The sequence below is a fragment of the Hippichthys cyanospilos genome, chromosome 3 (genome assembly GCF_059441005.1).
Source record: "Hippichthys cyanospilos isolate Australia breed blue-spotted pipefish chromosome 3, RoL_Hcya_1.0, whole genome shotgun sequence".
Lineage (NCBI taxonomy): Eukaryota > Metazoa > Chordata > Actinopteri > Syngnathiformes > Syngnathidae > Hippichthys > Hippichthys cyanospilos.
In genome coordinates, this window is record NC_142371.1 from 21,100,021 (window position 1) to 21,115,021 (window position 15,001).

Below are 15,001 nucleotides of genomic sequence, written 5' to 3' on the forward strand. Positions count from 1 at the left end.
GCTCAGCTGCTCATTCCTTATTCCCTCCTGTTGAGTAAAAATAACAGAGTCCCTCTTTCCTACCAAAAAGTGTTTTACAAGGACTAGACAAAGCATCTGACAGCCTGTTGTATCAACACAGGGATCATCTCGACCGCAACAGGCATGACCGACTCTTGCAAAAACAAAAGCCGCTGCGCGCAATCTCCACTGTATCTCCTCTCTCGATGGCAAAAAGGGAAAGTAGAAGGATTTTCGGGAGGGTGGGGGAGTATTAGGAGCATGGCGATGCCATTTTCAGTGGACAGCAGGTGGAAAAATAGCCATTCCCTGAGATGGATGCAAATAATTCATATTTCACAAAATTTACCGTATTTTCCGCACTATAAGGCGCACTTAAAAGCCTTAATTTTTTTTTAAAAGCTGATGGTGCGCCTTATAATCAGGTATGCCTTATATATGGATCAATATTGAGATTGGGATTGGTAGACGGGGAATTAAATGATAAAGTAAGCTTTACCTGTTTACAGTTGAACTAGGATGCTCATATTGACATTGAGTTATTATGCTATTGAGAGTTTAGTTATTTTTTGAGTTATTATTGTTATTACTTTGAGTATTACTATATTGTGATTGAAGTTTAAAAATATGTCATTAATTAAGGGTGCGCCTTATGATCCGGTGCGCTTAATATATGGAAAAAGTTTGAAAATATGTCATTAATTGAGGGTGCGCTTTATAATCCGGTGCGCCTTATAGTGCGGAAAATACGATACTCATTCATCCATCCATTTTTATTGCACATGTGTCTTCAGTTTAGTTTGGAAAAGAGCTTTGCTATTGCTCGCTACATTAGCATCCCCGTTGCTATCTTTGGCTCTAGTCACAGCTGGACGCTTTGCATTTATGTGGTAAACTAAACTTGAGCTGCTTCTTTAGTAAGCAAGCGCCTTCGACTTCATTATGAATTTAATCTTAACTGATCGCAATTAATCTGTTTATCTGACACCCTCATACACACATTCACTGATCAAGTTTGAATTTGCAAATCTGAATTTGGCTGTAATACTTGCCAGTGTAAAGCCATGTTAAAATTTGGGAAGTTTCCAGCTATTATATTTATATTCACGGCAAATCGGCAAACTAATCAAGGCTGAAATCCTGTCAGGAAAAGAAAAGCATCTCTAACATTCAGCAGAGTCAATCAGGCTGACCCATATAGCTGCGTTCAATATTGGACTTTCCATCTCAGATGAACTCCGCCGGGAATCACTGCAAAGAAAGGAATTCTTGGTCCCGAGCCGCGACTTGCTGCTGCAATGCTGCAATTACACTCCGTACGTCGTCCTGCATGGAGTCCTCGGCTCCGATTTCCTCGGAAACCGGTCACAGCTCTGGTATTTAGCAACGTTCCTGACCCGCTACGAGGTTCTGAGTCACTGCTGGACGCAAAGGAAGATGGAACTTTGCCGGGAAGTTTGCGTACAGTAGGAGCAGGAGATCCAAAAAGCCCTGTGAGGCCTTGATTCCAGACTTCACCATGACCTATATCCAACGCCGCAAGGGTCACAACACTGACGTCAAACTCGCCCCCCCACGGAAAAAAACTGAGTTTGTGCCATCGGGAGTTCATTTAACCCCCACGCTGGCTCTCCAATCCAAAATGGAAGCCGTTCAAAACAAAGCCTTTTGTTTTCTGAGGTAATGACACATATTTACCTATCGGGTTTTGGGATCTCCGCCCAAGACGTTTCCATCTGTTCCACGAGAAAGTTGACGGATACTTAATCGGACGTGATTGTTAGTTATTCTTGCTCAGCGCCTCGTCTCTCTGGGAAGGCTATGAAAACAAGCCAAGGCTTTGTGGAAGCGCTCTGGTGGGGAAAGAAGCCAGCCTTGGGAATGGCCTTATTGGGCTTTTCCTGGTACCATACGGTGTGTGTCATGTGTGCAAATATTCCCCCAAACCGAAAAACAATTCGTACCATTCAAGAGTTGTTAAAATTTGGATTTCAACGTCAAATTTTCTGTAAAACACCTTTGTGTTTTCTTTGGGTTTTTCCGGATGAACTGTCATTGGCATCAACCTTTCTGAATGATTTAGGAAATGTTTTAAAAAAGACCATTTTTTTAAACTTGACATCTGCTTTATGTTAAGGACTCAAAAACACCTAACATTCATACCACAAGAATCAATCAAGAGTTATCGCTGACTTTACACACGCACACACTAATATATATATATATATATATATATATATATATATATAAATGTAAAAATAACCAACGAATTGCACTCAATCAGTCATATTTTCAATCACATCATTCTCATATTTGATTTATGATTTTATGTTTTTTATGTGATGATTAGATCATGTTGGGGGTAGTAAACCAATGACAGCCGGACTCAGCTCAAGATTTTAGCCTACCACATAAATGCGAAGCACCCAGTTGGGACAGATAGCAACCATAGCAACAGAAACGCTAATGTTGTGAGTCACAGCAAAGTTCCATGCCAAATTAAGATGTGTATTGTATTAGCCACAACATGATTTGCTTAGAAAAAAAAACAGACAGCAAGTTGTTATCACACCTTTAGAGCTCCTACTTTTCTGTTTTCATATCTGGCGAGCACAAACCTGCCGCGTACCAATGCTGGCAACGCAGAGGTCACGCAAAGTCGTCAATTTCAACTCAATATTGTTTTGATCTGATCCTGACGTGGCGTTTAGGAGGGTCGATGACAGCACGGCTAGAGTTGTCTGAAAAACGGACTGTCAAATGTGTATAAATTGATTGTTAAAGCAAACTTATTCCAAGGCAAGTACCTTGACTAACGAGTTCCAGGCCGCGCACAGATGCTATTCAGACGTGATGTACTTAAGATGGATCCGTTCAGTGGCGAAATACAGAACAGTCCGTCCAGTCGTGTTGGCCATCATGCGGGGAGTCAAATCACAAACAATAATAGGAGAAACATCGCTTAAGGTCACACAGAATCTGTTCCTCTGATTTCGTGTGCATTTTCCCACAGGTAATAATGCAAATACTGTAAAAGGTTCACCACAATAAACCTCAGATAATTAGAAGCACAGATACTTGTGCAAAGATAATGTAAGTACTGATTCATTTCCTTGAGAAGTGTAAGACTACTTGTCTTACCCAAAAAGTGAGATCATTGTTTGCTGAAATTTCCCAGCCTTGACCGCCTCGAAAATCAACCAGTGGTTCTCATCGGTGGTGCGCTGGGAACGCCGGAGGGTCGGCATCACTTATCGCCGGGCTCCCCTCCAGCGGTGCCGTCATGTTTAGGCAACCCGATACTGTTGTCGCCGTCGGCGCCCTTTTAAGCCATTGTTCCGCTCGCTCGACCCGTGCCAAGTGAACGGCCGTCGTGTTGTTAGACATAACACACTCTGCTCCTGTGTTACATGCTGACAGGATGGACTTAGCGGTCGGTGGTCCAAGCTTGAAAAAAGTTGGAGTATATCAGATCTAGATAAAACCTGAGACCTGTATTCATCATGACAGGACTCACTGAGTTTTTTTTTAGTATCTGCACCAGGGGTGTCAAACTTATTTTTATTGTATGACTGCGAATCAAATACATTTGAAGTGTGCTGGTCACAATCGGAGGCTGGTAAAAGCGGTTCAAAAGAGTGATTGGGAAGAAAAAAATGATTTTGTTTTGTTTTTGTAATCGTAAAAGTTGAAGACAACTTGCACGTTTGCTATTTTAGCCAGAAACTTGAAGTCAAATCAGCATTTCTGCATAAAATGATGTGGCAGGCCAGGTCTGGCCCCCGAGCCTTGAGTTTGACACCTGTGCTTTGCACTGAACCATATTCAATCATTTTGGCTAGTAGTTACCATTTAGGGAAATTTTACCTTTTTCCAGACTTGTTTAACTGCAAATATGTGAGTTTTCATCATAGGGTGTGGGCAGAGCTTGAACGGTTTACTTGAATCCCTTGTGCAGTATCTTGTCCATCATTTGATCTTTATGTCAAAGGCATTTCACACCCAAAGGAAAGCATTGAAAAAGACATAAGGGAGCTGAAATTTCACCCAAATTGTGACAACATATCAAAGTTCCTCATGGGATGCCCACGCAGTTATCACACTACCAGGAGTGGCGAAATTACTGCAAGAATGATATGGAAGAAAATGATCCAAAAATGGTCCAACGAGTAATCGTCAACTATTTTATTATCATACTAACCCGCGGGAGTCAATTTGACCTAATTTTGTCCTCAAAGAAAAACAAACACTAGGGTAAAAATGACTACAGATTGTCAAAACAGATAGAGACCACGCGTTCATTGCTAAATACCATTTTAAAACCATTGACTCCTGCGGATACAGGATTACCGTATTTTCTGCACTATAAGGCGCACCGCATTATAAGGCGCACCCTCAATCAATGACATATTTTAAAACTTTTTCCATATATAAGGCGCACCTGATTATAAGGCACACCCTCAATTAATGGCGTATTTTAAAACATTTTCAATCACAATATAGTAATACTCAAAAGGAATAACAATAATGACTCAAATAATAACTCTAAACTCTCAATAGCACAATAACTCAGTCAATATGACCAAACTTGTTCAACTGTAAACACGCAAAAGAAACAGGTAAAGCTTACTTTATCACTTCATTCCCCATCTACGAATCTCAATCTCAATATTGATCCATAAATAAGGCACACCTGAATATAAGGCGCACCATCAGCTTTTTAAAACAATTAAGGCTGTTAGTTGCGCCTTATATTGCGGAAAATACGGTACCTAAATCTAAGTGCTATTAACTGTTATAACCGTATTTGCCACCGGAATAAGGCAATGGGTATTGACCCCTAAGTAGTTCAAAATATTCAAGAAAATTTGGCACCATATGGATTGTATTTGCAATTAAAGGCCTTTGCCTGCCCCTTGTCTTTATTATGTCATATCCTCTGTATGTTGTCACTTTCTTTAATCAGCATTTCCTCCCTCCTGGCTTTCAGGCTGACAACCTGACCGACCGCCGCGATGGCCGACCGCTTCGACTGCGACAACTGCAAGGAGTCGCTGTACGGCCGCAAGTACATCCAGTCGGACGACAGCCCATACTGCATCCCGTGTTACGACAGCCTCTTCTCCAACACGTGCGACGAGTGCAAGGAGCTGATTGGCCACAACGCCCGGGTGAGTTTGGTAGGGATCGGACTTGATTTGTTTTGACTTTGCGATTCCGACAGTTCCACACGCGCGGTTGCAGAATGCTTCGCTGGCATCTGTGTGGTTGTTGTTTCTGTAGCCTGGTATGAAGCTTGTGCCCACTATGATGTCATGCCCTCGGCACTATTAACCCATTACGTACCATGGGTTGAAAAAGGCCTTGTACTTTACACTAAATATTACATTTCTATTTACCTTTTTTTTCTTGAGGCTATCCTCTTTTATCTATTTTTTTCCTTTGTTTCTTTCCTGCTAATAAAAAGAAACGCCATTAATCTGTTCCAAATTGTTGTCATGTACCACAACAGGTGATAATTATCATGAGCTTTAAGCTAGCAGGTCATTTTTATAGGCAGTTGTTTTGGTTGCAATGCATAATTATGTTTGTTTTATTTATAATCTGACTTGGGATTTTAAACCGTTTGAGCCATCTGTTTTCTGAATTGTTCACTATCTCTACACGCTAGCTGCCAATGATACCATAGCTAGCAATACGCATTTGGCAACGGGTTAAACACGCTACTGGTGTTTGTTTTCAACTAAAAAAGACAAACTGTGTTTTTATATTTCAACCTAATGTTTTTAAACTTTTTTTTAACCGTTGGATCACATTGAACCCTAATCAGTAAAATACCAGTTGAACACAAGCTAATGCACTTTGCTAGTACCCATTTCAGCTAGCATCAGTACTTTAACAAAAGGTCCAATTACTTTTGAGTATTTTGACCTAGACAAATTGTTTCATCTATGACTTGTGTTTTGCATTACTCTTCATCTGTTTGTGCCGAGTTGACTATCGACTGCGCTGTTGTTTTTTTTCCTGCTAGCGAGCTGCTAGCTAATTGGCTAACAATTTAATTTTCTGCCATATGGTCACACGGTAATCACTAAAATTCCGGCTAAACACAAGTAGCTAGTGCCCCTTTGTTTCAGCAGACAGGTTTAAAGTAGTTAAAAAATGTAAAATGACTTTTGACCATTGTAGTGGAACACTGAAAAAGTCTCACCCATGACTTGCATTTGAAGCCATCTGTTTGTGTCGAGTGAAGCTTTTGACTGCATCAGTTTCTCCTGCTACCCGTTTACTGATTGGCCATAGCCATATTTCAAAGCGTTGATTTCATTTTAAACTTAAGACCCAAAAATCAAGTAAAAAAAAAAACAGCGTGCCCTTATTTGGATACATTTCTTTTCATTGGCAAGCCATCACGTGAACACATATTCACCCCCATTATAAATACTGAAAGCACTGCTTGCCAAATAGTGAGCCCTATTGAGTTATTTTGCTTTGAACTTTGGCAAGTTATAAACAGCAGCAGGAAACATTAAGTTGTACAATAAGGCTCCATGGCTATAATTGGGACCAGCTCATAGTGTTCACACAATGGATATGACTGTAATATGGTCCAGTAGATTAAATCTAGTCCCTTCTCTTAATGCTGAGAACAGTCTGTGTAAATGGTGACTCACAATTTTTACTTTTTCTAGATAAACAATAAAGATATATAAACAATATTAAGTATTCGTTTTTCATTGAAGCAATCCCACCATCCGTTTTTAATGTGACTTATTATTGTCGCGGGTGAGCAGAATCCGAACTTGTGCAACCCCATAGGAACTCTTCTACGAGGACCGGCACTACCACGAGCACTGCTTCCGATGTTTCCGCTGCGAACGCTCGCTGGCGGACGAGCCCTTCACCAACCAGGAGGACGCGCTGCTCTGCAACGACTGCTACTGCAACGAGTTCTCGTCCAAGTGCGTGGCCTGCGACAAGATCGTCATGCCGGGTGAGCGTCAAAAGTGTGCTTATTTCCTCATTTGATTCTGAACAATTATTTATGTAACTAATGTAATATTTATCTTATGTAATTAAGTACCAAAGTAATCAATTACATGAGGTAATCATGCATCAAAGTAATTGATTTCTTTCGTACCTGAAGTACTTTTAGTACCATAAGTAATGGATCACTATCGCACTTTATTACCTAGTGATCAATTTAGTATTTTGGCGCTTAAAGTAATGTAGAACTTTACTCCATATGTATTTCAGTACCTAACCAAATTATTTTACTGCTTTAGTAAAGTGGTCCCCAACTTTTTGATCTTTTGGTGGGGGGGTGCTGGCTGCTCTAAAACCCACATCATCATCCTCACTATGTATGTAATGTCAACAGCGGCCAGAGGTGGCGCCAAAAAAAACTGATCTAGCACAAACGTATGAACTGTTAAACTAAATCATCTCCAAAACATTTTTTCGGGTGCAGCCCACGCGGCCCGGTACCATTTGATCCATGTACCGGGGGTTGGGGACCACTGCTTTGCGCACGTGAAACTTCTGTTGCGGTTGCCAAATAGGAGAAGGGTTTATCTTGTTGTTTTCCAATCATTCAGTACTGTAACGCGTGTGTTTTCCACGGCTAGAGAAGAAAAAGTCTGTTCGACCTCAAAACCTCAGAGTCATGGTAGGGCAAACCAGCAAGTAAAATAAAATAAATAAAAAAACAAGCGCCAAAGTGGGAGAAGATGGATTATTCAGTGACACAAACTATGGGGGGAAAAAATTGCATTAATCCATCCTGTACGGCCAGCCGCCAATTTCCAACAGTGTGTGTGGGGCCTGTGGTGTTTTCATTTCCAATAAATCAAAAGGGCTTTTTATGCATTTGTGCAGTTCCAGCGCAATATTTAAAGTAGTCCAGTCAAGTTACCGTGCACCACCACTATTTTTTTCAAATGCGCATGTTTGAATGGTCCCCCAGGCACCAGGAAGCTGGAGTACGCAGGTTCCACGTGGCACGAGGGCTGCTTCATCTGCCACGCCTGCGAGCAGCCCATCGGCTCCAAAGCCTTCATTCCCGAGAAGGATGAGCACTACTGCGTTCCGTGTTACGAGGACAAGTTTGCGCCGCGCTGCACGCGTTGTAAAAAGGTGAGCGATTGCCTCGTCGGAAGCCCCGATACAGCTTCTTCTGCATGATTCGGAGCGAATGAATAACTGTGCGGCGTTATCATGGGATCGTTCTGGTATCGGTGTTAAACGGGCACTACTTTTTATTTTTTGTGATTAAAATATTTTTTGCTCCTGATGCTGCGTCATCAATAGGTAAAATGACTAGTTAGTGTAAGGCTCTTTGAGTACCCAAGGTAGAAATGCACTATATAAGTGAAAGTCCATTTACGATTATTGTTTTTCAAACAATACCCGACAAACACTCCTCAACATACGAACATTTGGAAATACAAGCAGAGTGGCCTATAAGTCAGCGTATTTTCTGTGATACCAATGCTGCCAGCGAACAAAACCAGAAAACAAAGTGAGCCGTCCTTAATTTAGCCTAAAACTTTATTCCGGTTGATGGCGGCTTTCAGCTTTTTGATGCTTCCGTGTCGCCTATGTTATGCTAGCTGGATAGCACTCAGCTAGCAAAGCAACGACAAAAGTCCTTACTTTAGCCTAAAACTTAATTCCGGTTGATGGCGGCTTTCAGCTTTTTGATGCATCCGTGTCGCCTATGTTATGCTAGCTGGATAGCACTCAGCTAGCAAAGCAACGACAAAAGTGAGCCGTCCTTACTTTAGCCTAAAACTTTATTCCTGTTGATGGTGGCTTTCAGCTTTTTGATGCATCCGTGTCGCCTATGTTGTGCTAGCTGGATCTCAGCTAGCAAAGCAACGACAAAAGTGTTGATTTACTAACTAGATGACCTACATTGTAGGTCATCTCTCTCTATATATATATATATATATATATATATATATATATATATATATATATATATATATACATTGTAGGTCATCTAATTAGTAAATCAACACTTTTGTTGTTGCTTTGCTAGCTGAGTGCTATCCAGCTAGCATAACATAGGCGACACGGATGCATCGAAAAGCTGTAGGTCCAACGTAGGTCCTACATTGACTTATTACTTCACAGTTTACTTGACAATAATACTTGCTAACCGACTAAAAATGGGCACGCCCCCTTCTCTGACGAAATGTCTTTTCCATGCTATTGAGTCGAATGCGAAAATTCCGATTCGCCGTCCGTTTCCTACGGTCGATTTGCAACGAAACGAATGTGTCGGCGAAACGTCCGTATCTTTTCAGACCCTGACTAAAGGTGGCGTGACCTACCGGGACGAGCCGTGGCACAAGGAGTGTTTCGTGTGCAGCAGCTGTAAAACGCAGCTGGCCGGCCAGCACTTCACCTCGCGCGACGACAACCCTTATTGCCTCAAGTGCTTCGGAAGCCTCTACGCCAAGAAGTGCGAGGCCTGCAGCAAACCCATCACAGGCAAGACGCCGCTTTGGTGGTCTTCAATGTTTGTGGGCTAGTCAGATGTTTACAGATATTTTACACATGCGCGAACTTTAGTTTAGTATTTGTTGCGTAATGGCGGTGCGACACACAAACAATCGAACAAACAGTACCATCTTTAGTGCTATCTTTTCAAGTTTCAAATGGAAATGCGTCTCCACCTTGGCAGGAGTCGTGAGCCTTTTTTTAGGACTAGCAAGTAAAGCTCAGCCAAGGCTGCCCCATTTTTTTAAATTGCCTTCATGACTTCATGACAAGAACTTTTCTTCTGGGATTTATATCGCGAATCCCTCATGGGATCGTCGGACAAAAATAAAACGTGTCATTCGGAACGACCGGAGGTTTCCCTGATGGCTTTTCCCAGTAGTGTCGGCGAGCTGCAGTCGAATCTTTCACAGAGCGAGCGCCGGACCTCAATTTCCACACTGCGGAAATGATTACGTGTTTCAAATTTAATTTAAAGTGAGTCACGCTCATTTTGCGCGCCGCAATGCTCGGAAAACAGATGAAAAAGTGGTATGCGCATTGTCACTTCAAAGTATTTTTCAAGTCTTTGTCTGGTTCATTTTAGCCTCTGGCTCACTAGCTTGCCGCCGACTGATTCTGCACATCATCACTTTGTGCTGTTCGCCACTAGCTTTTTAACTAGGCCCCATTTAGCTAAGTTTTGCCTGTGTCATAGCTTTTTTTTTTCAGCTGAGTATTTCAAAAGACCGACAACGTGCGTCTAGCGCGCTAACTACACAGTTACTAGTCAGCATCAACAGTTTTATTTTGGGCTATTACAATTAGCTATTAGCTAGTGACTAAAACTTTTATTTGATGTCGCTTGTTACCATCAGTTCAGTGTTTTATTCCTTTATAGTGCTGCTAATGTTATGCAAGCCCCTAACTTGCTAATGAATTTTTATAAACTACTAGCAGTGACTTCTAGCCACTAGCTCACTAGCTGGCACCCAAGTGGCTAATTGTTTGGTAGTTTACTAATTTTATCGACTACTAATGTTTTGCTAGCTTGCTAATTTTAACTACTGCTAATATTATGCAAGCCCCTAACTTGCTAATGAGATTTTATAAACCACTAGCAGCGGCCTCTAGCCACTAGCTCACTAGCTAGCACCCAAGTGGCTAATTGTTTGGTAGTTTACTAATTTCATCAACTACTAATGTTTTGCTAGGTTGCTCATTTTATCTACTGCTAATGTTATGCAAGCCCCTAACTTGCTAATGAATTTTTATAAACTACTAGCAGTGACTTCTAGCCACTAGCTCACTAGCTGGCACCCAAGTGGCTAATTGTTTGGTAGTTTACTAATTTTATCAACTACTAATGTTTTGCTAGCTTGCTAATTTTATCTACTGCTAACGTTATGCAAGCCCCTAACTTGCTAATGAGTGTTTATAAACTACTAGCAGTGACTTCTAGCCACTAGCTCACTAGCTGGCACCCAAGTGGCTAATTGTTTGGTAGTTTACTAATTTGATCAACTACTAATGTTTTGCTAGCTTGCTAATTTTATCTACTGCTAACGTTATGCAAGCCCCTAGCTTGCTAATGAGTGTTTATAAACTACTAGCAGTGGCTAGTAGTAATCCCGACAATAGTAAGATTACACTTTCTGTCTCACACTTTTAGCCTCCTCTACGTTTGTTACCAATTGTAACAATTGAGGTTTTTTGTTTTTGTTTTAGCAGCCATGTGAAATCTAGCCGCTCTCCGATTGGCTGCTTTTGAAAGCCCTCTAGTAAGACCTTTAGTTTTCAACCAGTGATATCCTTCGTCTTCCAGGTTTCGGCAGCGGAAAGTACATCTCGTTTGAGGAGCGCCAGTGGCACCAGCCGTGCTTTAACTGCACGCAATGCTCCGTGTCGCTTGTGGGCGCCGGTTTCTTCCCCGACGGCGAGCGCATCCTGTGCCGCGAATGCCACAACAGCCTATAAAGAATCACACACTCCCTTCTGAATTCCACTCGACTCTTGTCGTAGCCAAAGTCTTCATACGAAATAATACAAGAAAACTAAAGCGGTGGACCACCTACAGACTATTTTATAAAGTGCCTGAAAATAACATGTAATACATGTTATGTGTTTGTTTTTTTGTTTTTGTCATTATTCCGATACGATGTGAATTTTCGGGGGTTGTCTCTGGGGTCCCCTGAATTATACAGTACGTTAACAGGCACTTGCAAAAATTTTGTCTTTTCGGGCATGTTAAGACCCGCCCCCCCCAAAAAACAAAGGTGGTTCTTTTTTTTGGATGATTAATAAACCTTGATTCCTAGGGGAGCCCGAATAATAAAGTTTTCGAGGTTTTGAATGTCACTTTTTTGCTCTTATACAATCAACACTATGCATTTTCTCTATGCATCTTGACCAGGTCGCTGTATATAATGACACTTGCACTTTGCGGACAAGAGTCTCATGCTACAATGATGCGTGCACACAAGAAAAAATATACACCATATGAAAACATGGCACAAAACCACTTTCATCTGATTGCTGAACTTTTTTTGCTTATTCCTTTGTTTAATTTTTGAATTTCCTGCTTATTGTATTTAATAAGTGGACCTGTTTTCATCATTTCGCTTCTTTAAATCAAGCTCGTCCTGTAATGCTTGCGAGTCTGAAGAGGAGAATTCAAAAGGATGCGAACATTTCCAAATATGGCTTTTGCATTTGGGACCAAATGGTAATTAAGACCCCCCCCCCCCCCCCCCCCCCACACACACACACACACACACACACACACACACACACACACACACACACACTTTTTGTGTCAAAAATAAACATTTCGGACAAATGTATTCAATATTCCGGCACTCTGTTGCCCCCCCTTTTTTTTTTCAGTATTTTTTTCTTCACATTGTACCATTTTAAGCATCTGGCGATTATAGTACAAAAGATGCTTTACTTGTCATGTCTGAGTATGCATGTCTTACTTTTTCTTTCTTTTTTTTTGTCTAAATGTTTCTGTATCCCTGAGTTTTGTGTTTGTTTTTTTTATTTTGATCACCCAAAATACATATTTATGTGTGATTAAAAAACACAGGCATCGTGAGTATTTGTAAAGTCTTAAAAATTGTTAAAGGTGTGATTATATATATATATATATATATATATATATATATATACACACAGTATATAAAATTCAAATAAGACCCACCCTTTTTGCAGAGGTTAAAGAAAATTAAACACAAAAGGTTGTTGTTTCTGTTGAATCTTTTCTTGTTTTTCTTTTTCCTACTTTATGTGACAAAGTATTAAAATCATATATATTTCATTTTTTCAGCTTTGATGCTGGTGAGTCAGAGTTGGCAAATTTGCATTTTTTTTAAGAGGCGGGGATAAGCCATTGTTTAGTATAGAGCCTATTGTTAATGGACTCAAACCTGCAATGGAGAATCTGTGTGCGTGCGCGCGTGTGGAAAATAAATGGAATGATGTGGATTATATTGCATGATGTCTTTTTTTTGAAATCGCGCCCTATGAAGTCATTGAATGAAACGAAGGGACTTTGGAGGAAAAGATTTCTTATGGGGGGTCTAAACAAAATGCGCCGCGAAATTTATGCTGACTCGACCGTTTCAGCACCTCGATGGAGTACACATGGAATAACAGATGCACACTCCCTGCTGCCGTTTTGACATTTTTTCACCAAAAAAGGAAATGGAAAACTCTTGAGCGGCCGGGGTGGAGGAAGAGGAGGAGGGGGTGCTTGAAGTGTGGGAGCGAGGAAGAGAGGGAGGATGTTCACATCTGGACTCGACACTTTCAGCGGGGGTCAGCTTTTTTTCCGGCAGAAAGGAGGAGACGAAAAGAGGAAGGGTCAGCGGGCAAAGTCGGCCTGCGGTATGCTAATGTTTGTTAGCTGCCCCTTGAGTTTCCCATAAGTAAAAGTACAATGCTTTCGAGCACCGATTAACAAAAATATGAGCTTTGTGATCATGGCCATTTGCAAATGGAATTTATTTGATGGCAAAGTTTAAACGTTATTTCCATTGGCCCCCAGAATGAACCCAAATTGGCTGCTTCAAACAAAAGTGGCAGGTTTCCTGTTTCCTTCCCCAAATGGCTTCTTTATTTGTGGATGTACCTGTTGAACTCTTCACACCATCTAGGTGACATTTCAGCTCCCGAGCAGCTTCTTTCAATACTTTACTTTTAATGCGAAATTCCTTTGATGCAAAGATCAAATAATTGGACAAAATATCACACAAGGATTAAATTCCAGGACTCACTATCAAACGAAATTGGAAGAATAAACATTATTTTAGCAAAATCTGTATTTATAGATCCAAAGTAATGCATAAGAAAAACTTTAATTCGGTGTATATAAATTATTTACATCTGACATACTGTTTTGTTTTATAGTTGATCTTATTTGTTTCATTTTCCCTTTTTCGGCGTGTGGCATAAATTTGTAAAAGAAATTGTTTAAATAAAGCTACAATAAAAAAAACGTTTGGCTGGTAACCTGTGTGACGTAGTAAAGCGCGCCAAACTGTTTGAGCTCTAACACCCGGAAGTGTTTGCGCATGTCAGGGAATGTTTAGCCGCTTTATAGAGATTTTATTAAAATATTAAACACCCCGCCATTAAAGCCCGTGTAGGCAAATTATCGAACTACGGGAGTTTGCAAATTTGGACGCTGGACAGGAGATGGCCTCATATGTTAGCTTAGCTTTTGCTAACCAGCTAATATGACGCAAGGCAACACGAAAAAAAAATCCCTGGGTTCCATTTATCAGTGTTGGGAGCGGATCCTTGAGGTTAAAGTAAGTCATTTTGTTTTTTAATTGAATACCTCTCTGTAGGTTGACGCGGCTGCGTTTGCACCTTGACCGTTATTGGCAAAAATATTTGCCAAAAAGTGAATATGAAAGAATGGTTAAAGCACATTATTATGGCCAATTCCCATAATGAGATTTGTGTGCTTTGTAATTGTACATGTGTATAGCCCCCTCTTGTGGTCAGTCTTTTACTACAGGGTTTTACATAGACTCCCCCTTATATGTCATTCATTTTAAATAGATACATTTATATAAAATTAGATCGATTTTTTAGGCATTTCCACCTGTAAAAAGTTAATGTTTAATGCATAATTAATTGTATATACAATTAATGCATTGAAATAACATTTTAGACTTGTTTTTTTACCTGACAATGATATCACATGTGCTCAAGATTTAGGTAACAACCAATCACAGCTGACCCTGTTTTCTGATTTTGGACATGTGACGTTCGCAAGCTAAGTTATGATTGGTTGTTACCCGAGCCTTGCTTGAGTAAATGTGATGACATTTTCAGTAAGTGGTCAAACGTGTTTTGAAAGGTATTAATTGACGAAATATATGTTTTTTTTTGTACTGTTGAAAATAACAAAATAAGCTTAGTTTCTTTTTTAGGTGAACTTCACAGCTTGTTGTGCAGTATTTTAGCATCTTTGTTTTGAAAATGTTTACAATTTAGAAGTGCC

At 40.5% G+C, this 15,001-nt stretch overlaps 1 protein-coding gene across 1 annotated transcript in view; it reads left to right on the forward strand.

The window, feature by feature from the left end:
- The window catches only part of fhl3a (four and a half LIM domains 3a), a 36,566-nt gene extending 23,591 nt beyond the window's left edge, over positions 1-12,975 (forward strand). Inside the window, exons 2-6 of the mRNA XM_088411298.1 lie at positions 4,991-5,171; positions 6,820-6,994; positions 7,967-8,136; positions 9,312-9,498; positions 11,312-12,975. Of these exons, the coding sequence (XP_088267424.1) occupies positions 5,016-5,171; positions 6,820-6,994; positions 7,967-8,136; positions 9,312-9,498; positions 11,312-11,463 (840 nt within the window). The 5' untranslated portion in view covers positions 4,991-5,015 and the 3' untranslated portion in view covers positions 11,464-12,975. The remainder of the gene's footprint in view (positions 1-4,990; positions 5,172-6,819; positions 6,995-7,966; positions 8,137-9,311; positions 9,499-11,311) is intronic.
- Positions 12,976-15,001: the final 2,026 nt, after the last annotated feature.